Source organism: Melospiza melodia, chromosome 8 (genome assembly GCF_035770615.1).
Source record: "Melospiza melodia melodia isolate bMelMel2 chromosome 8, bMelMel2.pri, whole genome shotgun sequence".
In the NCBI taxonomy this organism is placed as follows: Eukaryota; Metazoa; Chordata; class Aves; order Passeriformes; family Passerellidae; genus Melospiza; species Melospiza melodia.
Genome location: NC_086201.1, coordinates 13,275,394 through 13,299,007, shown reverse-complemented (window position 1 = coordinate 13,299,007; position 23,614 = coordinate 13,275,394). Strand labels below are relative to the sequence as shown.

At 38.4% G+C, this 23,614-nt stretch overlaps 1 protein-coding gene across 1 annotated transcript in view; it reads right to left on the bottom strand.

The window, feature by feature from the left end:
- Positions 1 to 23,614, bottom strand: part of CNTNAP5 (contactin associated protein family member 5) — a 269,119-nt gene that overhangs the window by 90,456 nt on the left and 155,049 nt on the right. Inside the window, exons 11-12 of the mRNA XM_063161822.1 lie at positions 16,161 to 16,267; positions 4,881 to 5,000 (exon numbers count right to left, since the gene is read on the bottom strand). Of these exons, the coding sequence (XP_063017892.1) occupies positions 4,881 to 5,000; positions 16,161 to 16,267 (227 nt within the window). The remainder of the gene's footprint in view (positions 1 to 4,880; positions 5,001 to 16,160; positions 16,268 to 23,614) is intronic.

Here is a 23,614-nt window from a genome sequence, read left to right as displayed (position 1 = left end):
ATTCCATGGACAATAATACAACTGATTGTTTTAGGAACATCAGTGGGGATATGTACTATATGGAAGAATAAAAATCTTAATCATTGTTAGCTGGATGAAAAAAGGACGCAATTCATAAAAAATTGCAAGTATAATTTTGATTATCTACTTCATATCTTATTAGAATGCCTTCCTTTTTCTGAGATTTCTACAGTCTCTATACAGCTTTTTGAGACAGAGAAAATAAAACTTTCTTTTTCCTGCATCACAGAAATTAGCAGTATTTGCACTTTGAGATGAGACTTCAAAACAGAAATTATCTGCAACAAGTAGAGATGTAATTTTGTTAATTAATGAGTTTTTCATTGGGGCAGTTTCAAAAACAGATCTTGGACCAGCAGCAAGACCTGAGATAAGGTTGTATCTTTCCCCAAACTGCAATCCTGGAAGAAAAAAAAGGGAAGAAAAGAAAGGAAAACTATTTGAAGACAGGAAAAATATCTGTCAAAGATAAACTGAACCATTGATCTAGTCATGGCAATTTCTAAGCATTATTGACTTGATAGCCCAGGGTCTGAATACTGTTAAACAGCATCAGTAGAGAAGTACAGAGACAGGATGACTCAACTGTACTGCAAGCAAATCTTTCAGATTTCAAGGGTAAAATTTACTCAGAAGGAGATGAGAAAAGCTCATTCCACTTTTCAAACAGGACAGCAAAACCAGGGCATGGAAGTAGATTGCATGTGTATAGGCTTTGTCCTGGAGAACATGGTTATTAGCATTTAAGTAGTACTCCAGACAGACCAATAGATTTCTAAGCAGCATGAAAAAAATAAGGCTCACAATGATAGAAAGACTGACAGACCTGAGGTTCAGAGGGTCTATCAGTTATCTTTTCTATTGACTGTCATGAATCTTCAATTACGATTAATTCAAGTGGGCTGATTATCAAACAACCATCCTACAAGGAAAATCTTTCCCAGCCCTGGTGGCTTTCATTATCCCAAAGTATGACACAACACATTCTTTCTGCACTTTAAATCAAAAAGGTGAGGCCATAGACCACCATGTGTGACTGGAGACCCAGGAAAAGCGAGCATAGCTAGCTTACATTCCCTGTGGATGGCCCTGGATGTCTGCCAGATGTGCTCCCAAAGCACTCAATGCAGCCACCCCAATTTAATAATCCCTGCATGGACCCATTCACATCCTCATGGTGCCCTTCATGGCATCCAGCTGCATCCAATCATGGCTTGGGCACATACATTGGGTTCACTTCCCCACACACAGATGCATGGTTGGTGTGGATTCCTCTGTGTTTCTTACAGCTGATGAATTTCTCTGTGAAAGTGACTTTGTGTACAATGGGTATATAAGGTGAAAACAACATTATGTTAATAAGGTGCTGTCTTTTCCTTTTAGATCTAGTTTTGAGGGTTTTGTCTTTCACTGTCATTGAACCTTCTTTCTTCTCCTATTGTAAGAAAATGAAAATGAGCATTGCTTCTGTCAGTGAGCCCCATTCACTTTGAGTCTTCCCCTTCTGAACAGTCCTGGATTATTTTCTGTTAACCTCTCTTTGTACAGATATCTTTCTATGCCTTTGATTAGGCATATTAGTGTTCCTGACAACCTCCTATTTCAACAACATATTCTACCTCTGGCAGAGATAAAGAGTCCCCGAGGTAAGATCCTTCTAAAGTGCTTCACAGGCTCTTCTCACTTCTTGACCAATAAGTATGCTATACTTATAGTATACAATACTATTAAATAGTAGCATGTCATCAACATGCTTTTTCAGCCACTTCTTCAGACAGTGGATAAGTACATTTACCCACTCTACTATCAGCTATTCATCAGATATTCTGTGGCACTAAATTTCTTGCCATGGTAAAAATTGACTTTATTTTTTTTTAATACTTTTTTCCTTTTTTTTTTCTCCCTACAACATTTCCTTTCCCTTATCTCTCTCTCCCTCTTTGTATAACTGCCCAATTCCCTCTCAACACTCACAATCACAATTTTCTGCTTTATTCAGAATTTCTATTCAGCAGTGGGCTCTAAAGTTGACAGGATTTAGAGAAACCACTGCTAACATAAACACAGTAAACTAACCTGTAATGTTGATATTTCCATATCCACACCAGACACTGGATACCTATGACCAGACACTAATGTGCAAGAAATCTGGTGTTTATCTGCCCCTGATAATAACTGGCTACAATAATTCAGATTCCTACACAAATCCCTTCAATTAAACATGTAAAAATGCTGTTAGAAAGAACTTTAAAAAATAGAAAGAAACTTAAATTAGAATTAGAAAGAACTTTAAAAAAAAGGTAAGTGAACATTAAAAACCCACTTTTCTTTAAATGCAATGATGCTGCTCATTTCTGATGGTCTGATTTCCTCCTTGAATTCATCCTTCACAGATTAAAGGCACTGTAATTCCCAGAAGGCATGAGCTCTCTGCACCTCCACTTTTAAAAACACTAAATGAGTCATTGCCCTGAATTTTCCATTCCACCTCCAAATTCTTCAGCTTGAACACATTTTGGGCATACAGAGGTTACTGCTTCTTGAACTGTATACAGAAAGAACTGCCAGCCTGAGTAAAATAAAAGCTTTATTTAGCCCATGAGCCTTCCTCTGCCTCTGAGGGTGAAGAGAAACCCAGGGAAGCCAAAAGGTTTTCCTGAAGCTCATTCCCATTTCCCAATGGTCTTTGCCTCACAGCTACCTGAGTGGGAAGCTACATCTAAACCTCCATGTTTACTTGCACCTTCTGAATCTATCAGACAAAACTGGGGCTTTTTCCAGATGGGTTTTTACTCCCTCTCTTGATCTATCAGCCTCCTGGCTGTCCTGTGGGGATTTCAAGTTGAATTCATTGTATCAGGAAAAAGCAAGCAAACAAAAAACTCACAGATCCCGCTGTGTAGTCATTTAGGTGCCCCTTAGCTCATATATGATGAAAAAGAATCAATTCCTGTGTGCTTTCTCTATGTCACAATGATCTCCACTATCACCTGTTGCAGTTCCCCTCAACCATCTTTTTCATTTGTTTAGTCTCCCCAAACGTGGAAGCCATCCACGTTTCTCCATTCACAGGTGGTGTGTTACAGATTTATGCCACAGAACAGTAATATTTTTTCTGTTCCTTTTATGTACCTGGCGTAACAACACAGAATTTCGTATTTCACCTTTCCCTGAATATGGAGCACTTTCAGAAAACTAAGCAGAAGCATCATCTGAAAAAAGAAGCAAATTGAGAATCCATCTCTGTGTACACAAAGTGATTTTTTTCCCACTTTGCACTTAATCGATTACTATAAACAATTTTTATGAGAATAACAAATAAGAGAAATTCCCAGAGAGAAAAAAAGCTCTTTTGATTAAGGTACCCAAACCATATTCTGTTGACCCAGAAGCATAAGTTTTCCAGGCTAGGAGGTTCTGCCAGTTTTCCCCACCTCCACCTTGCTCATAACCAATGTTATGAGAATGTCAGCAGGTTCATTACAGATAGAGAGCAAATCAGGTATATGCCTTCTGGATTTCTGCCAGATAAGGTTTTTTTGAGGAAAGCAAATGCAAGGTGTTAGTCAAAAATTCTACTTCTTCAGCAGAGATAAAAAGCACTGACAATGTTTTGATCACACATATTTATATGATAAATAATAAAAATGAGCACATTTCCCATATTGAAGATCAAGGAAGGATATTCAGACAGAAAGGTGAAACTGTTTCAATTCTTAGGAGATTCAACAGCAAAGGAGACACATCTTATTAAATATTCGTTACACTTGAATAAAAAACATACTTAATAATTAATTGTTGTGCATTTAATAACATAATCACTGCCCAATTAAATAAAAATGAAAATTTAATTTGAGGCACTTTAAGTACAAGGAGATTAAGGATAAAATATGAATATCCTGAGTCAGTTTTCAGCACTGAGTGTGGAAGTGATATGTGGCAAAGTAGTTCAGCCAGAATTAGCAATTTAGAAAGGGTAATAAAACATTCCTTCATCTGCACCTGGCCACAGGAAGCAAAAAATGCCAAACAGGAGATGGTGTGGGAAATTTCACCTCCATTTCAAATATAAAAAGAAAAAAAGGAGCTCTACCATCCATCCCCATCCATAATAAGGCCATGTAATCTTTTCTCATACTCTTGGCTTGACAATCCTGTATACCAAATAGGACCCACCTAAGGGGAGAATTTGTCAGACAGATCTGCCCATTTGAAACAATTCTTATTTTAAACCTATGGAACTGTAAGGTTAAAAAGCCTCAACCAACAGGTCACCTTGCCAGGCTCTTGCTCTGCTACCCATCTCTTTGGTGTCCCCACTCCTAAGATCATCACGCATTCTTCTCCATACAAAATACCAGGGACAATCAAGGTTTCCCCTCCTTGGAATGCCAAAGGCAGCGCATTTGTATGAGGGGATGTATTGCTGCCTACATCAGCCTGGAAGGGTTTATAGATAGCTCAGTAAGAGGAGTTTAATAATAATTCCCAGATCTAGTATTCTAATAAAGCAGAGAAACCATTCAATTACAAAAGAATAGTTTGGATTCTAAGTTTCTATCTCTTTAGTAAAAACCAAACATGTCATCAAAAGTTAGGATATTATGAAGTGCCCTTTATAAGGTGCAGATACTGTTGAATATATCACTTAGCAAGGCAAGTCCTTCAAACTTATTTTAAATATCACTTTTACATGGATCTTATTTAAGGAAACATCTCAAAGTGAAACCTCAGTTACAAATTTTCTTCTTCTTCCCCACTCTTGAGCTGTATTATTGACATCTCTATCATTTTATTAAGACCACCTCAGATCAAATTAGACCCAAGATCAAGCAGCCAAGTCAAGGTTAGGTCATTACCTGTTATGTTGCAAAAAACACGGAGTGGTCCCAGGGGTCCACTTCCATCAGAATCGATGTAGAAGAAACCTGATGTCCTCCCTTGGTGTCGGTAAGCCTCACAGGACTGCTCATAGACAGCTTTGAAAGAAAGAGAGAGGGACTGCATCACAGACAGAACACAGACAGACATGTCTTATACATGAGTACTGCATTAATTATTGCCATAACTAACCCTGTTAGCACACAGCTGATTAGCATGTGAAATTTTATGGCATCTGGGTTGGAACCCATGCTCTAAATCACACATTTCTCTAGCTAATTCCTTTAAATTAATGCAGGCTGGCTTTAAAGATATAGGTACTTGCTTTATTTTGGATTAAAGGATGCAAATACTTAAATAAAGGGATATGAACTTTCAAATGTGACATATCTAGCCATGGAGAGGTACATCTATTCACCATGTATGGTATTTCAAAGACATACCTACATACACACAGGTACACATGATTTACTACCTAGGCATGCATTTAAGTGTTCTCAACACATGGTAGATATTTTTGTCAGTCCTTGCCTTCCCTGCAGGATAAGGTTAACAGGAAGCATTAAAGCCCCACCATAGTCTACTGTCCAAATGAAATCCATTGTTCCCCAGCAGAAAAGCTCAAGCTCAGACATGGTCTCCATCCTAGGTTATGTTTTTACACTTTAGACCTAATTTTATACAACCAACTCTTTCTCTCTGCTTATCAATATTCTTCTCTTAGTGTACCAGTGCCCACGAAAACCCAAGTGGTTAATAAAACAAGTACAGCAGGTCACCGAGAACAAGAAAAAGAAGAAAAGTCCACTGGTCAGTACAATCTTTGTATTTGAGGCGTATTTTAGGAAAGCTACAACTGTCATTTCATATGAAGCAAAGAGAAAACTCACACAGAGAGGCAATCTAGAATATCAGAAAGTCACATGTATGACCCGGGACCTTGAACAACAACCTTAAATCTCATTTCAGGAGTTGATTTTTTTCCTCCCCACCTGCTTAAACACTTACCTGATAATACTGACAAAATTATTCTCCTTAACAGTTTATGACTGCTGTACTGAGAATGTAAATACAACTGCAAAGTTCCCAGGGCTTTTCATGTGAAAGGAACTCAGGGAGCTTTGCAGATTGATGGCAGGCGCAGCACTTCCTCACCACTGCTAAACACAATCCCTGCAGAAGACAGCAACTGCTTCACAGCAGCAGGAATAGCTCCTTACTCTCACTCCTGTGCACACATGGATTCACATTCCACCTTCTCCCTCATTCTCTTAAATAAACTTCTCAAATGAAACATTCAAAAGGCATATATGGTGAGCCCTGAAGAAGTCTTGTCCGAAGAATGCTGTAAGATATTTCACTACTTAGATATTGGACCTTTCTTCACTTCTGCCAACAAAACAGAACCACAGTTCTAGGGACTCTGATCCAAACTGGCTATGGATTAAGTCTCATCCTTCAATCATTTGTATACTCACAAAAACATGCTTTTCCCTTGCACACTTCTTGCCTAACCAGGCATCTTTAGCAGACAGAACATCTGAGTGCTAAACAAGCACAGCACTATCCTACCCAGGGTTAAGAAGCTGCTTAAGGTACTCAGCACCTGATGAGACAGTGCCTTAATTAGCATCCATCCTATAATAAATAGAATTAGGAAAGCCATTTCCTCAGAGCCTGATGAATTCAAGCATGGTAGGAGGCCTGAATATCTCTAAATTCCCACTGTGATAGCTGGCCAAGAACACTTATTAAATGCAAGTTAAATAAAATCCCCAAACCAGAACCTATTCTTCCAGCGCTCAGAAGCTGAGGGGCTGACAGAGTCCCTGAGTTGCAGAAGTGCTGACAGAAGCAGTGGGCATATGGAGGTCAGGAGAGAGATGGTAACAGGCAATTAAGTAAGCAACCAAGGAATCATGGTTTGATCAATTTGCAAAGTTCTGAAAGTGCAGTTCACTCTGAATTTGCTGTCATCATCGTTACAGGACACTTCATCTTGTCTCATTAGGGAATATGCCAATTGCTTCCTCGGAATTGTTTGCTGAGTGTTTTTAAAGACAAAGGATGGTGCGAGGGGAAGAGACATAAAACAAGTGTGTTGTCAGGGAACTGGCACAGCAAATCTCAGTCTTCATCACAACTTGTTCTTTCTAAGTGTTCTTCTTCTTGACTGTCATTTTGGCTGGAGCCCATATCTGAGTTTTTCAAATTAGTAAGGAAAGATGTGAAGATTCTGCCCTTAATAACATGGGTAGATTCAAACAGAGATGATCTACTCACCTTTAGATAGCCCCTTTGCCACTGTAACTTTAGGGGAAAAAAGGCTATACAGAGCTAGAAATCAGGCTAAAGGTGCTCAACTGGTATAAATCTGAAAGGATACACAAGCTTCCATAAAACTACAGTTATGTCTGCCAGAAGGAAATCCATCCTGGTATGTTTGTCTTTCAGTTATATGAGAAATCCAGCACTACATACTGGGAAGTAGCAGAAGAAATGGGAAAAGGCCATAAACCTCAAGCTCTAGCACATAAAACATATTCCATCATGATTAGTGAAAAGCAGTTTTGGTGGGCAGTTTATTTCATACCTGCACACAAAGTTTCACATGCCTGTATCTGTAGCACTTGGTACTGCGCACTTCTAGACTGCAAGCAGATGGGCCATTTATTTTAATTCTCTTTTTCGCTGGTTTTTTTTTCTGTATAAAATGTATCAAGAAGAAAATTATGTTTGTTTTTCAGTCACTGGCAGATGCCCCTACAGACATTTTGAGTGCACCAACCTTTCCAAGCTCTGCTCAACTCCTTTGTGGCCTGAGATGCTTTCTTGCTTCAGAACAAAGTTATTCAATTCCATTTGCTGAAAAAGGCTCTATTATGACAGTAACAATAACTTGAAGCCATCTTTATGGGTCCATGAAAGACAAGATTTCTTTGCTGTCATTATTCTCTTTTTGCAATCAAAAATATCATATGAAGGTAAAAATCAGACAAAGTCAGCTGTGACTGTTAAGACCCCAGAACCTCAACTTTGAAAACTGTCTTCACATTTATCCTCTGTTTTGTGTCAGGCTTCTCTGGTGTAGATGGAGTTGTGTTCATTTTGGGAATATCAGGGAAACCATTATTGTAATTGTCATTAAAGAGTCACCAACCATTTAAGAATAAAAGGCCCCACTTTCAAAAAGCAAGCACTAAAGGTAATGATGGAACTGTTGACAGCTACACACATTTTAATGGCAAAGAGAATTTGCACCTTTTTAATAAAGGAGAGGTATTCATCAGTTCGTTCAGAGTAGAACCCACCATGAATTTTCAAACATTATTTTTACCAATATTTAAAATTTATTTAAAATTCATAAGCTAATAAATAAAAACTATGGCTCTGAAATGTATACTCCCCTCTTTTTTTCAAGCCATACACTACACCTCCCCACAGAAATATCCTAGCAAAACTATAAATATTCACTTTGATTGGTCATGGTTCAAGCTATAGATCCATGATTCAGACTTCAGTGTCAGAAAAGCATTATCAGATTTGAATATCATCATAATAAAACCTTTTTTTGACCTTTTGCATAAAAAACCATTCAGAATTTAATTTCCTAATCTCTGCATCAAGACCCTTAGGGCTGGTCAGCCACAGCACATGCAGGAGCTCTCTGTTACTCCACTGTCAGGTCTGAAAGGACTGGGGTCACTCTTGCCTTGGGTCTGCAGTTGAAAATTCAAGCCTTTATTCAACATGCTTCACAAGCCTGAAAGGTTTTAAATATGAGCAATTGTGTCACTGTTCAATTCTTTGAAGTATCTTGAACCTGATAATCCAACTGCTCTAATTACAGTCCTTCAACCAGAGGTGATTTTATCCCAGCCATGGCTGAAATCTATAACAGTACATGGCTAAGCACAAACATTTCCAAGGTCAAACTTCCATTTTTTCTGACATAAAATCTTTTTTCTTCACTTTTTCACAGACTGCCCCTTGCTATATTGATATCTGGCTTCCAATCTTCCTTTTGCCCTAAGCAGTTCACCTGCAGTCTCCATGGCAGCCTTTGCTAAGCACAGGCTTCCTGTTCCACTGCAGAGCTGCTCAGCAGATGAGCCTTTAGATGCTCTCAGCTCCTAAGTTCTTAGCTCTGTTTCCTTTGCCCTCATGTTCTTATGAAACCTCTGCTGCCTTTCAGGCTTCATTTTTGGTTTTTTCCACCTCCAGTCCTACTTTGGCTAAAAAAAAAAAAAGGCCATTCTTTGTACAAAGCCTTGAACTTCTGCAAATAACTGTTTGAGAACTTCTGTTCTCAAGGAGCAACATATTTAAAGCCCCCTCTCTTCAATGGCTAATGAACCTGCTATTCACTCAGTAAGATGCACTCTTACCCCATATTTAAAAATCCTGCTTGCTGTTGCACTCAATGTAAGGGTCCAATGGCACTGCTCAGTTCTGCTGCTGGGAGGACCAGGCAAGGCAAACCTCTCTCTGCTGCACCCAGCAGCACATTATTTATGTAGATACCACCAAGAATGTAAACTTCCAAACAAAAAACAATTTGTTTGTTTTTTTTTTTTTCCCCTCAGACAACACTGTCCTTTTCAGATTTAATGGACACCAAGATAACTTTCCTCAAAAAACAGAAATAAGCCTTAAAATCCCCCATATTTTGTTCTGACTGCTTTCCCTATTACTTTGGAAATTGATTTCATTGCATGAAATGTGAGCTAGGGATTCAGAATTTCAGCTGTACTAGTTATGACTACCAAAATGAATCCTGTAGTATTCCTGCCTCAAGATTAGATTCTCATAATCTAATAAAAGTAGCTGATAATTTTCAATTTCTCAGAGGGAGAGAGCATTTTATGGTGGTATAATACATAAAATACATTAAAAGGACCTAAAGAACTTTAATTCTTTATTTCATTGGAAGGTGCTGACACTGTCCACTTTTCAGATAAAATGCAGCAGCAGTGAGTTGCTTTTATCATCTCTAAAAACTGTAAAGTCATGAAAAAAGGTAGACAGAATACTTGCAGCAACATCATTTCAGGCTCATTTAATCATTGTGTAATTCTTTGCATATTACACAAGAAGAGTAATAATAACCCCTATAATGGCAATTATTATTGCATTCAGAGGTGAGAACTTATGTACTGGTTAGACTGGACAGGCCAGTAAGAGCTGGGGATTCTGCCAGGATAATCAACCAGCCACAGACTGACCTTGGGAAAACAGATATACACAAATGCTGAGCAGGCCAAATTAAGTATTCTCAACGAAATGCTCAGAGCTCTTGGAGGCAGATCAGAGATGACTATTTCAATCTCTGCACGTGTACCTTAGGCCTGACAGATCTGCTCTTACAGACTTGGAGTAATGAGCAAAAGATTTTTCTAAATAAAAAAGAAAGCAGTATGTAATGGCAGGTTTCTTATTTCAGCAACAGAGGGATTAGTACAGCAATGAACTCAGGGAGTGATCATCATTCTCACCCCTAAAATACAATTGTCTTGTTAAATGCCAGAAAAACCTACTCTCAAAACCTGGATTGTGACAGCTCTGCTCTTGACAGAATAATGCAGTCTCTGCTGTGACGTGCCTGGATGACAGACAGCTTATTTCTTCCTTTTTAGAATATGTACTTGCTCATCTGGTAAAGAATATGTTATTTCCACAAATGGAATTAAAATGCCTTTTAGCATAGGGTCTCCTAAATGGATGCTCAGGAGAGATACACCCATTGAACCTGGTTTTCAGACAATCTCCTGCCATCCAAGCTTGGGCTGCCCCTGGCCAAGGCCATGCCAGGCCATCCTCCCCTGTCACTGCCCTGCTGTGGCTGGAAGGCAGCTGTGACAATGACAGAGCCCAGCCTGGGGCTGCTGCTGCAGGAGGGCAGCCAGGGACAGCCAGACCCTTGTGAGGGAGGGACAGGAGTGACCAGAGAGGCAAAGGATGCTGTGCAAAGCTCAGAATTTCGGTCTTGCTGCAAAGTCCCCGTGTCCCTCAGGGGATGGTCACACCTGGGGATGGCTGGTTTTACACAGGACTGAGTGAGTTTCCCACATGCTCCTTTCTGCTGGAAAGTCCTGAGGAAAGTCCCACATTCAATGTGTTATTTATAAGGAAATCTCAGGCAAAGGGAAAAACTTTTTTTAAATGAACACCCCTGAAGAGAATGCATCAATAATATAGTAACTTATTACAAAATAAACAATAAAAATTCATATTCCAAAAGCATGGTGTGAACAAAAATATGCAGGAACACCAAGTGCAGTACTGAAGGTTTGATATGAATATTAAATGTGTTTTCTTTAGTCAAAGAAAACCAGCGTGTTTAAGCGCACACGGAAAAAAGCTGCTCAAGAACCTCAGACAGGAAAATTGGCTACTCAGGACATGCAAATTGCACTACCAAACTCACTAGTAGGCATCTATCAGACTGAAACTCTCAAAACCTCATTTTCCCATCCAGCAAAGTGTACACATCTCCCTACCTTGGAACACAGGAGAATTACCAAACCCCCAGCTGGCATTTTAAGATGCAGCTCCAGTACTGCTAACAATCTGGCTGAAGCTATATTAAGCTTTTCAGATTAAAAAAATGATATATGCAGTAAGCATATTAATATTAAAAAATACACTTTCAGAGCCTGAAGTTATGTTAGGTTTATGGCAGATCAATGCCTAGATGACATTTCCATTATTGGATAACTCTTTCCTCCAGCAATTATCTAGGCCAATAAGACACGTACCTCTATGTGTCAGATAGATCACACACCAAAACAAATACCCAGAATTAAATTTCATTCTGTTAATTATCACCTTGCAAAGCTTTGGGACACAATGACAACCCCAAAAGATGAGGAATTTAATAATTATTTTATATTTCTCAACATCTTTTTATATCAACGTTCAGCACTCTTTGGAATTAAAAAATACATGCAAGACTAAAAAATACCTGAAAACTATCATCAATAAAAATCATAGAAATACAGAAGGCAAAATGAGGCTTTCTAAGGGACTAGGACACTCATCAAAAGATAAGATTACTAATCATTATCTTGCAATAAAGCTACACCATTCTGTATCTCAGGGCCATTTTACACCGGTCTACTGCTCTTACTATCACATGATAATTACAAGAATTAATAAAATCAGAGGAATGACTATGCAGCTTTTAAACTATGCACTTTCAATTAATACCTATATTAATTTTTACATATGTATATTAATATATAAAAATTAAATCTGTAGTTCACTTACCTATTTTTCCCCTTTCTTCCCACCTATAATTCTGACCTGCCTTCAGCTGCCTACTCTATGTCTGAGCTAGGACAGCCTCCCTCTACAGACGGCAGACTTCAGAGGTGGTCCATGAACTTCCCATGGACACTCCAGCTCGCAGTGAGAGTAGTTAAGCTCTGAAAGCAGCTCACACTCCTTTTTCCATATAGAGAGAGGCCAGACCACTATCTTAACTTGGATGTCACAGTACCAAGACAGCAAAAGATAGACTAGCTGAATCCCACTCAGGGCTTTTCCCCAAGCTGTGTACTAACATCAGTGTTTGCATCTGGATGAGGAAAAGAGAAAATTAACATTACATTATTATCTGTTTTGCTATGGTTCACACATGCAATGGATCCTCTCTATCTGGATTTTATCAGATTACTCCAATACCTGACAGATCAGCAGGCTACCCACCACACTGGAGAAATTGGGAAGGTATCTATCCCTAAAAGGCTTCAGCTGAGCTCCTCTTCCAACCTATCTAAATGAAGCACATTGAAAAGATAAAGCAAAAAGCAAAACCATACATTTTAGAGATTGAAATACGATTGAATCCTCAAAGCACTGTCTCAGCTACAGATAAGCTCAAGTAGCAATAAGTTTCAAAAGAAAGAGCCCACACAATTTCAGCAGACGATATAGATCACACACCTTTTAATATATCTGCAAATTGGATCCTATTTCCAAGAGAGCTGGAGAAAGTAAGGCACAGCAAAAGTCTTACACAATGAAATGTAAATCACCAACAGTTGGCTTTATATCCTATAGGGTCATTCCATGACTCCTGGTTTCCCCAGAAAGCATATACAGGTTTCAGCAAGACTTTACTTGCATTCACATTTAAGTTCAGAGAAGAGGAGAACGGAAGCAGGACCAGATGACACTTCAGAGTGAAACTTCTGTGAAACAAAATAAGGCTTTAATGGGACAGTACCATACCCTTTTCAGTAGTGGACCCTTATCTGGACCAGGCAGATTGCCAAACACCCTGTGACAGTTTAGAAGCTTTCAGGATCAGAAGGAGTTTCGAGTGAACAGGAGGTTTTCAGGCAAGTAGCTGCCTCTAGTAAGATTATATTAAAGCCATGTCTAGAGCCAGACAGTTATTTCCATGTATCTTCAGATGGATGCTTTCGCTTCATACACACTTCCTGAATTTCAAGTACACATTTTCAGACAAGCCAGACACAATTTTGTCCCACATATCTGACATGGTCTTGCAAACACTGTCCCAGCTGTGTCTTCTATCAACTTACTGTTCTTTTCTGACACTCTCTAATTCCCTTATGTTGCATCAAATGCAAACTATTTATCTTTGCTTTTCATGGCACATTTCCAACCTCTTTACCTGTCATGACTCTGACATTTGCCTTGTCAAAAATGTCAAACTCCTCTGGCCTTAGCCTTATATTTTTCACACAAGCACATTATTGCTTTCTCCCATTTCCCTAAGCACTCCATTTCTTCCTCTTTTTAATCTCTACTTTATGGCTATTTTGGTATAAGAAAGCCTAGAAATAATTATGCACCTGGTAGACTGAAACTGCCACCTGTAATGCTGATGAAGCCTTTCTAGCATTCCATCACCTGTGCCAGCATGTTTTATACCCTCAGAAACTTAACTGCACACTCTTTGGAGAAGAGATTGTGTGTATTGTTAGCTGTTGCTCACAGCAGGATTCAGTGTGGTCTGTGAATATTTGGAGCTAAAAATAGGACTGCTTATATACTAACCATAAAATGTATTTCAATAATTCATATTTGATGACAGCAAGTTAGGGACAATTTCTCTCAAGATCTCAGTTCTTAAAATAGTAAAATCTCCCAGTCTGAGGTGGTAAGACACAAACTAATTAAATCTGGCTTGAATATGCATGCCATGTGGTTCTTCCTAAAAGCACGACAAAGAATGGGTTTTTTATTCTTTTCAACCAGGGGCACCCATGTTTTACCATACCAAAATGAGGTAAAATCTATGGTGATGTAACTCAGACCAAAAAGAAATCCAGGCAACACTGAAACAATTCTCACTGTTTTGCTAGTAGCAGATCGCCAGCTAAATCTTTCCCTTGCTGCTGCATGGATTTGGGTCTGAAGGGCAGTTTAATAAAGGAAATAGCCTCTCCAAAGTGGTATAAGTTCAATTTCAGGCCTGTCAGCATCAGTGTTCTAGAAAACTAAAAACTCTTCAGGTAATATTTCAAACCATATGAAATTAGATGTTTTACTTTGATAGAACTACACTGAATTATATGATTGGAGAGTTTCCTATACATTGAAGATATTCTGGAGTTATGCTGTGATCAAATCTGTGCCTTTCATTCACCTGCTAAAAGGTACTCCTGCACATCCCCCACTATCAGCTGAAAGTGATAGCATCTCTTGTTCTGCAAGTTTTGTATCACCAGTCTGTGTTTGCCTGCTGGCTTTGAGTTGGTTTCATTGCATATTTCAAATAATGAATGCATTTCTCCAGACTAATGTTGCTGTTTATCAGCACTGCTTGGCTCACAGGGCAGCTGGCTCCACAATCTAGCTGGAATCAAATTAGCTGTTGATAAATCAGTTGTAAATAAGATGAGCAGCTGAATAGCTGTACATCACACCTGTGCACAGCTCAACACAAGAGCTTCTTGAGAAACTTTTCAGAGTAGTTTCACATCACTAACCTTAAGGAACTGCAGCTATGTGTCTTTGAAGGGCAGACATGAGCTGACACAAGCAGGAGGCTTCACTAGCTCCATGGAAGTCTCTGTGGGGAAAACTAGTCATGAACCAGCTCTCTGTGGTATGAGATGGTCTCCTCTGGACAGAAGCCACACTGAGCTGGCACAGACATAGTGAGCCTCAGGCCCCAAGCTAATATGACAGCACAGATGTAGCCCAGAGCTGAGTGTCCCTAATCACCTCTGACAGTCAATAGTGACATTGCTTCTTCTCCTGCTTCCCTAAGGAGCCACTTCCTACTCACCACCTGACTTGGCCTCCTAGTTCTGCACCAGTCATCACTGGTACAGATACTCTGCTTTGGCTTTAAAGGTGCTTTGAAGAGTTGTGATGCCTTTTGGAACAACAAAAGCAATGGACAGAAAGTAAGCCCTCTTTTTAAAACTATAAAGTCAGCCTTTTTCTTCCCTCTCTTTATCTGGCTTGGCATGATTTCCACACAAAACCCTTGGCTTCTTTTGTGTTCACAATGTAGAGTTCAGGTGACAAATCTATGAACAGATCTCTCAGCAGAATCTCTTGTCAGCTGCACACCCCACAAATGCATTCACTGTTAACTACCAAACCATTAAAGTCTCCAAAATGACAGTATGGTTGCCAATATTCTCAGCTTCAAACCACTAAGTACCTTTTCTTCTCTTTGGCTTTTTAGTTAAACGGGGGGAAAAAAAATCCATCTCACCAATGTCATCCTATCTGTGATCCAAGCGCTCATCAAGCATCCAGAGTGGTTACAGTTGTATTCCTGGAATTGTTATTCTTATTCACAATTTTTTTTTTCTCTATTTCCTTTGTTAGAACTGGAAATTTACCTTCATTTTCTGTTTTTCCTTTTAGTCAGCTGTATGCAGTGGCTTTATTGTGGCTTTTCCTTTCTCCATTTTTTACCAGAATTTGCAGCATTTTGTGCCTCTACTGTTTGATGGGGGTTTTTTAACCTTTAAAACCCCTTAATATTCCTTTTGCTGTGGATTTCAGTAGCCGAATGTTTCTGTATTCTTGTTAATAGTAGCAGCCCAAAAACAGTTCAGCAAAATTTCAAAATCATAAACTGTCAGAAACTGGTTCTTGCTACATGGACTTTCATATGATCTAAAAACAGAGTCCAGGGTGTTAAAATTGACTTAATGCACCAAACACAGATTAACACAGCTCAGCCCAGCTAAATTCTACTAAACATCTGATGGCCACTATGATTGCAATGAGGATGTAATACAAATGAAAACTGCACTTACAGTTGTGACAGGTGGCTCCCATGTAGCCTGTATTGTTGCAGTCACAGTAAAAGGTGCTCCAGGACTGGGAGCATTTTCCTCCATGTTCACAGTAGTTGGGTAAACATCTAAATTGAGACATTAAAAAAATGTAATTAATTATAAATATTTCTGCAAAAATAATGTGCTGTGGGAAAAAGATCAAAACCAACAGAACTGTCTCAACTCCTCATTCAGGCAAGATTTTCCTAGGGCTGAAATAGCTGTGTAATGAAAGAATTATTTATTTCTCTGTGATTCACATCCAAGCACTGAAGAAAAGAACATTTAAGCTATCAGAAGATAGGTAAAGATCACTGTAAATAAAAAAATACTGCTTATTAGCAAATAAAGTGTCATGAACTTTCTGAGCACAGAGCAAGACAAGTAGCAGATGAAAATGGTATTGAAATCAAGTTCCAAAGGAGAATCCCATGTTTTCTGATTGAACAGGCACCACTGTTATCAAAATTAGGCTAAGTTACTTTTATGGTAACACTAACAGCATGCAAATCTCTAAAGTGAGAGAAAAATATGCTTCAATTATGAGTTCTGTACTCTCTTCCTCATTTTAGTTGGTGTGCCTCTGAAGTATTATTGTGAAACAAATTATTAAAAGAAGAAAAGAGGCACAACAGCATGCAGCTCAGGAAATGAACAGAAATAAAAGCTGTGGGAGATAAATTCAATCTCCAGGACAAAAAGTGAATGCTGATCTGAACTCCCCCGGTATAAACGTAGGCAGTGCAATGGAGTTACACCAGCTTAAATGGGAGCAGATTGTTCTCTTATTTGTCTTTTTTTCATTTTTTTTCCCCCTCTTACTGTATATTAATCTCTTTTACACAGTATGTCTGACTTTTAAAAAATAAGTAACTTGTTTATACTGCTGATTCAATTGTGTTGGGTGGGTGGAGAGGAAACAGGCAATCAATTTATCCTTTACACTACAGAACTCCATTAGGATTTGCTTTGCTGTAATTTGAGCTTCAAAACTCTTTCAGTGCCCAGATCTTTCCAGGGTGTTAGTGTGAAATCACTGATGCTACCTTGATTTTTTTTCTAGCTGAAGATGTGGTTTTATTGCAGTTCATCTTACCCTTAGGAAGCTTTTTTGCATTCAAGTAGGTATATTGCCCTTAGCAGTGGCTTTCAATCTGTTTCTTCTAATTACAATTAAAACCCATTCCACACAAGCAAGCAGAAAACCTGTATGTCACTAACAGCCATCTTCACCAGCCTTCTGAGCCTCATCAGCCAAGTTTTCATCCGTTTACTTGAGTCCAAGGCTCTTTGGAGCTGCCAAAGCTTGACAAGGCAAAGGAAGCTGTTCATGTGCCCAGAGGCCTGTCGGAAGAACCTCTTGTCCTCAATATGCTCCCTGCTCATTCATACAAACTTACATCTATTCATCTCTATCAGTTGGTCTAAGATTCATTCCAGAACACAGCTCCCCTTGATCACTATTTATACTATTATACATAAGATTATAAAGGTCATATAAAAATATTAACATGAAGGATTATTTTTATTAATGCTTGCTCAATTACTGCAATAATTACTTACTATTCAAATATGAGAGAAATAAGGAATTCAAGAAGAAAATATGTTATTTATATCTGCAACATCTTTTAAAACATTTCTAAGATATATTGGTCTTATAAAAATCATTGTCATAGTTTCTATTAATCATTGAGCTCAAATAAAAAGGAGAACAGAGGATGAGAATAACATTCCTAGTTTTCTAGCTCTCAAGGAAATTTTCACTGCTGTGGGAGAACATCTTGTTTCTGAAACAAAAATGAAACAAAGGGAAAGGCCAAAACCTCTGGGTTTGCCCTATGCTTGTAAGGCAGGAATTGTGAGAAGGGATGAGATTCTGTCTTATAATGGTATGATGGGCAATCATCTATCAGTCCAACAGCCTGCTGGTACAACGAGAGCCCAGCCAGCCCCTCTGCCATCACTGAAATGAGATTTAAAGCTTTGGGTTGCTGCTGAAGAGAGCAGGAGCAGCCCTCTGGGATAGTGCAGACAGGACTGTGTGGGGTGCCCTGCAGGGCCCTGCCAGCGCCTGAACCAGCAGCTCCATCCCAGAGGCAAAGCACGGGGGTACAACAGCTCTGCGGTGGTACATGTGAATTTCACCTGTGGGAAATTTACTCATATTTGTACTTTGCAGGTGCCTGCCCTCGTCCTCAGCACACTGCCTTTAATTGCACTTGCTATTTCGTGATAAACATTCTTGTATGCCACCTGTACAGCAGCAGTTCCATTCACATCACAGGGAGGCTGTGAGAAGAAACATATGATGTTAATGGAGCTCTTTGGAGATATGAAAATAATAGTGCTGTTATTAGCATAATTTACATCATCGGTGTAATGGACAAATATGATCTTTGCCTAGTTTAAACTACCTTTTATTAATTAACCCAATGCAGTAGAGCTAATTACTAACCATTTCTGGTTTGCCAAAGGCCTGTATTAGAGGCTTAGGCACATTTATTCCCTTGAAACAGTTTCCTTTTAAAGATTTTACAAAGTTGAAGGTCACTTCTTCTATCTACTTGTCTTATGAATGCAAACACTTTTTCTTCTCCCAACAATGCACAAAATGCAAGTCAAACTAACCATGTCAGCTTTTAATGATATTCATAAATTCAGCATTAAATCTTTTTTTATTCCTTAGTCTATTTGCTTTAATTAACACCAACTACATTGATCTTGGTTTTGGTCAGATAACTAACCCTTCTAAGAGCTTATGAAACAATTTTTTCTGCAACTCTAATAATTACCATAATCTCATTTTAGCTGAGCAGTTGTGTCTTCATTAGAAGCAAAATTTATCTTAATTGTGAGAGAACTCAAAATTAAGAAATAGCTACAATTAAAATTAATCAAGGCATGGATAAGTCAAAGATTATTGCATTTGTGAACTGTCCTACATCCTCATGTTGAAGGATTTAAACACATGTAATTTAAAATATAAATTAATGTTTGCATTCTAGTAGAAACAAACACTTTCAGCAAAAAATGCAGTGGTATCACAGAACATTGCATAGACAAAAATTTGCATCAGGCAGCCCCTGACCTATTTGCAATTGAAATGAACAAACAACTCAACTCAATTTTTGCAAGCAATGTAAATGAGACACTTGAAAATTTATGGATTTGCCTAAGAAAGCTTGTGACAGACCAAGGACTCTGATCTTTCCCATTTATTCATACAATAATAAATTATAAGAATATATGAAATATATTAATATAATATGAATATGACACCACGCCACTGTGGTGTCATATAATTTCATATGACACCACACAGTCCTGTTCGCACCATCCCAGTAAAAAATTATTATTAAAAAAAATAACTGAAGCACATAAATTTTTCCCTCATTGAGCCAAGCTGGAAAATGTACACCTTAGCCATCTAAGTGAGCAATATGCAGAGCCTGCACAAAAGCCTTCCCTGTCCTTGGATGAAACATTCACCTCCAAAACCGTGGGTGTGCTTCCTTTGAAATCAAAGGACAAACTGCACAGACATTAGGGGGGAGAAATTCGGGCCTTTGATGGGAATGATGAAGAAATAACAATGGCAAAATTACTTGAGTGGGAAGGCTGAAGGAGCTCTACAAATTTGATGTTACACTTGACTGGAAATAAACCCAGTGTACTTTCAATAAGCACCTCTGAGATTCTGTTATAGTCAGCACAGTGCATTCAGCACTACCCTCAATTCCTCCCAAGTAAAGAGGAAGGAAAGGGAACCATCACAGAGAGAAAGAAAAAAGGAGAACATCCCCTAAATATCAAGACTGTATATACACATAGTTTTTAGACAAGCACCGAGTCCCTAAAACTCAGTAATGCTGTAACAAAAAAACACACAAAATTTTGGAAGACTATCAGTAAAGCATTGTCTTAAATATTGTATCAAATTCATTTTATTTCAGCATGTTTTCCTATTTACAGTCAGCAGCTATTTAATTTATAATTAACAAAATTTAACATTAAAATGGATGACTTCATATAATGGGTATATAAGTCTGATGAAACTCACATTGTTGCTGTAACAGACTATATTTTGCTTTAGTAAAATGGTGTCTTTCCACTAAACTCAATAGATTGAGGCCAATTGCAACAACATGGATTTCAGCCCTGCTGTGCTGAGCTGTAAATCTGGGAAACTCCTTGCCAAAAATAACAAAGGTTATTTTTGATACAAGAAATGTCTTCAAGGGGAGACCAGACAATCATTTCCAAGGGAAATTTAGCAATGCAACCAGACAGACAATGTGTAACAACTTCAAGGCTTTACCAAGGGGAAAACTAATGAAGAACTGAGAGCATCAGAAAAAACATTGCAAAAGCACATCCAACTCTTTTGTTGTCCTGGATTTTCTTTTGTGGTAAAATAGTGGGCTAGGTGTCCTTAACCAAAGAAATAAAAAAGAGCTACCAGAACCAGAGGGAGAGAGAAAAAGTGTGTAAAAGCAGTATTACAATGGGCTGCAAAAGAATCAACACTCTTCAGACCTCTGGTTTTTGTCAGCAGACATTTCCTCCCCATCCCCACACATTCCAAATTCTCTTTCCTCTTTGAACTTTAGAAAACTGACCAACAACTTACTAAAAAGTCTTGTGACACTCTATTTTTTATTTTTAAGTCATCTAGGTTTTCTTTCCTAAATTTATGTTGTTATGAGAACACATGGAATACAAAGAGAACAAGAATAATGTGAACAGACAATTCTTCTTTTTCATGATGGAAATCAGCAAGTCTATCCTACTGAATTGATGCAAAAAAACAAACAAAAAAAAACCCAAAAAAACCCCCAAAAAAACCCCAAAAAATCAAAAAAACTCAATAGTTTATAACAAAGGTAGGTTTATCTTCATTGAGAGATTTGGCACATTTATTCTTTCATCAAAACTTGATGAAAGAACTTTTTAAATATAATATTATTTGCACTGTTGGTCACCTTGGTTCTCAGACCCTGCACCTGCACACCACTGTGAGACCAGCATTTAAAAGATCTGAACACTGATGCCAACAGCCCTCAGGCATGAGAGCAGCACAGAACTGTGGAAGAGGTTGTGCTGGGACTGGCACTAGTGAAGGAAAAGCCTGTTTTCTGTGCCTTAGATAAAAGGCATTTTTTAAGATTTGATTGCTTTGTTGTTAGAACACCTACATTTTTAATATAGGTAAATGTGCTGACAGTTTGGCTTAGCATCAGCAGAAAGGATTTTATATAAATAAATTTGAAAAAGAAAAAAGGGAAACAAATAAACCATCCTGTACAGACAGCTGTTCCATTTAGAATTCATCATTTTACAAAGCAAAAGCAGAAAAGCCATCTGCAAAAATCAAACAAACAAAGAAATAGATGATATTATATTCTACTTGCATCCCCATATCTGGCCTTTAATTTATTATGGCATTGCACATCCCATGGATTTTTACTCTAAAGGAAGAGCAACAGGAGAGAACTCTATTCAGGTTCCTCCCAAACTCAATTCCACACTCAAGCAGGATTTCAAAAGCCAATAAATTAGTCCCTTACCTACTTTCAAACTGCATTTTTTCTCCACAGCGGCCTCATTCAGGACAAATCCCCTCTCCCACCCTAGTGAGAAGGCCCTACAGTCATGGGGACAAAGTTAACTTTCTCCAATTCCAGCACCTTTCCACATGTAGAAGTCACTGCACTTACAGGAAGGTGTTCACCCTGCTCAAACCATTTTTTTACCTACCCTCAACAGGATTTACTGAATGATACTGACGAATCTGAAGCACCTGTCTTTATTTCTCTCTGAAACACAGCACTTATACAGGCTAGTGAACAATTCATGGGCCTGGATTGTCATTTTCTGCAGCTGGTATTGCGTGTATGAAACAAGGACAGGGAAAACACAACTAAGGAAGGGCAAGCAAAACCAACTGATAGCATTATTCAAATAATCTTTTTCATTCTCATTAAAGAAACACAAAGTCTAGAAAACTGCCCCCTCCTCAGAGACAGCATTTTCCATTGTAACTATTTTTTTCCAGAATTTGCTTTGTACTAATATTTTCTTGTCTATCACAGAGCAAGAGCATCTGACAGTGTGAAGATCATATCCCAGTCCAAGAGCAGGAAACTGTGCTACATGGTTTTACTACACTTCATTGTCAATCAGCCTTTAAGCTATTGGAGAGAAGCTCTGCCATTACCTGTATTATTCAGCTGCTTTAAACATTAGAATAGATACGAGGAGATGAGGGAATGCTCCTCAGAATTACAGGGATTTTAATTCCAACACCCAGGCTTTAGATGCCTGTGGGTTTGAATTTTTTAAATCTTGCTCTGCTTTTCTGCATCCTGTCCTTCCATTTTAAAACCTGTGTGGTATTGAAAGGATTTCCAAGATCACACTTCAAAATGCTACCTACAAGGGTGTAATTCCAGTAATTTAGTTCCATTACTTAGCATGTCTAATTTGTGATATAGGTGCATACTTCAGGGAACCACCCAGGAGACTGTTCAACTCTCCCAGAACATCACGTCCTTCTCTATTTCTAATACTATTTTCTTCACTGTATAGTGATCATTACAAGGCATTAAGTCATTAAGAAACATTTTTCCCTTTTTCGTTTCCCACCATGTAACATAGCTTGGATTTAAGATACCTTCTCCATTCCATTTCCACATCCATTTTCCATTCCCCAAACCCCATTCTGCTCTGGGTTTAGTACAGAGGAAGTAGAAAAAACTTAGAATTTCTCTAAGGGCAATATAATGAAAAAGAAAAACACATTTCTAACAATATCCTAATGTTTGCTGAACAAGCACAAAGCAAAGTGTTTTACAAAGTATCAAGCACAAGAAAGGGAAACTTTTTGAAAACTTTTTCCCATTTTCCTTAATTAATATAGAAAATAGAAGAAGACATGAAGCCTCAGTAGCCCTGAGCTATTTGTTCACTGAATCCTAAAACAGGCAAAAGAGATAAAAGATAAGGGGAACATTTTCACTCACAGGACTGAAGTCACTTATTTAAGGTAAGACAAATCATCAGAAGAATTACTTATCTGGGCCATCAGATCCCTATAGCTAGCCAGGACATTCTCTCCTGCAGCATTTGAAGGAAAAAAAATCTAGATCTGGGTATTCCAGCATCTGAAGGTGTGCAGTCCAAATGCTTCGTTTTGGCTGAGGATGGAGACATAGTTGGGCAATTCTCAAACCAAACTTGGGTTTTATGCAAAATCAGAAACATTTTGAAAAAGGACACAACATCCCCTCTTATGTCTTCAGCTCATTCCAGCTTTGATCATCATCCAAATTCAAGAAATGTGATGTAAAAACATCCTACTCATTGCTATAAAAGCAAGAAGGGAAAACATAAGAGGCTTTCCTGCAAAGAGAAAGTAATATGCACTATAAAAT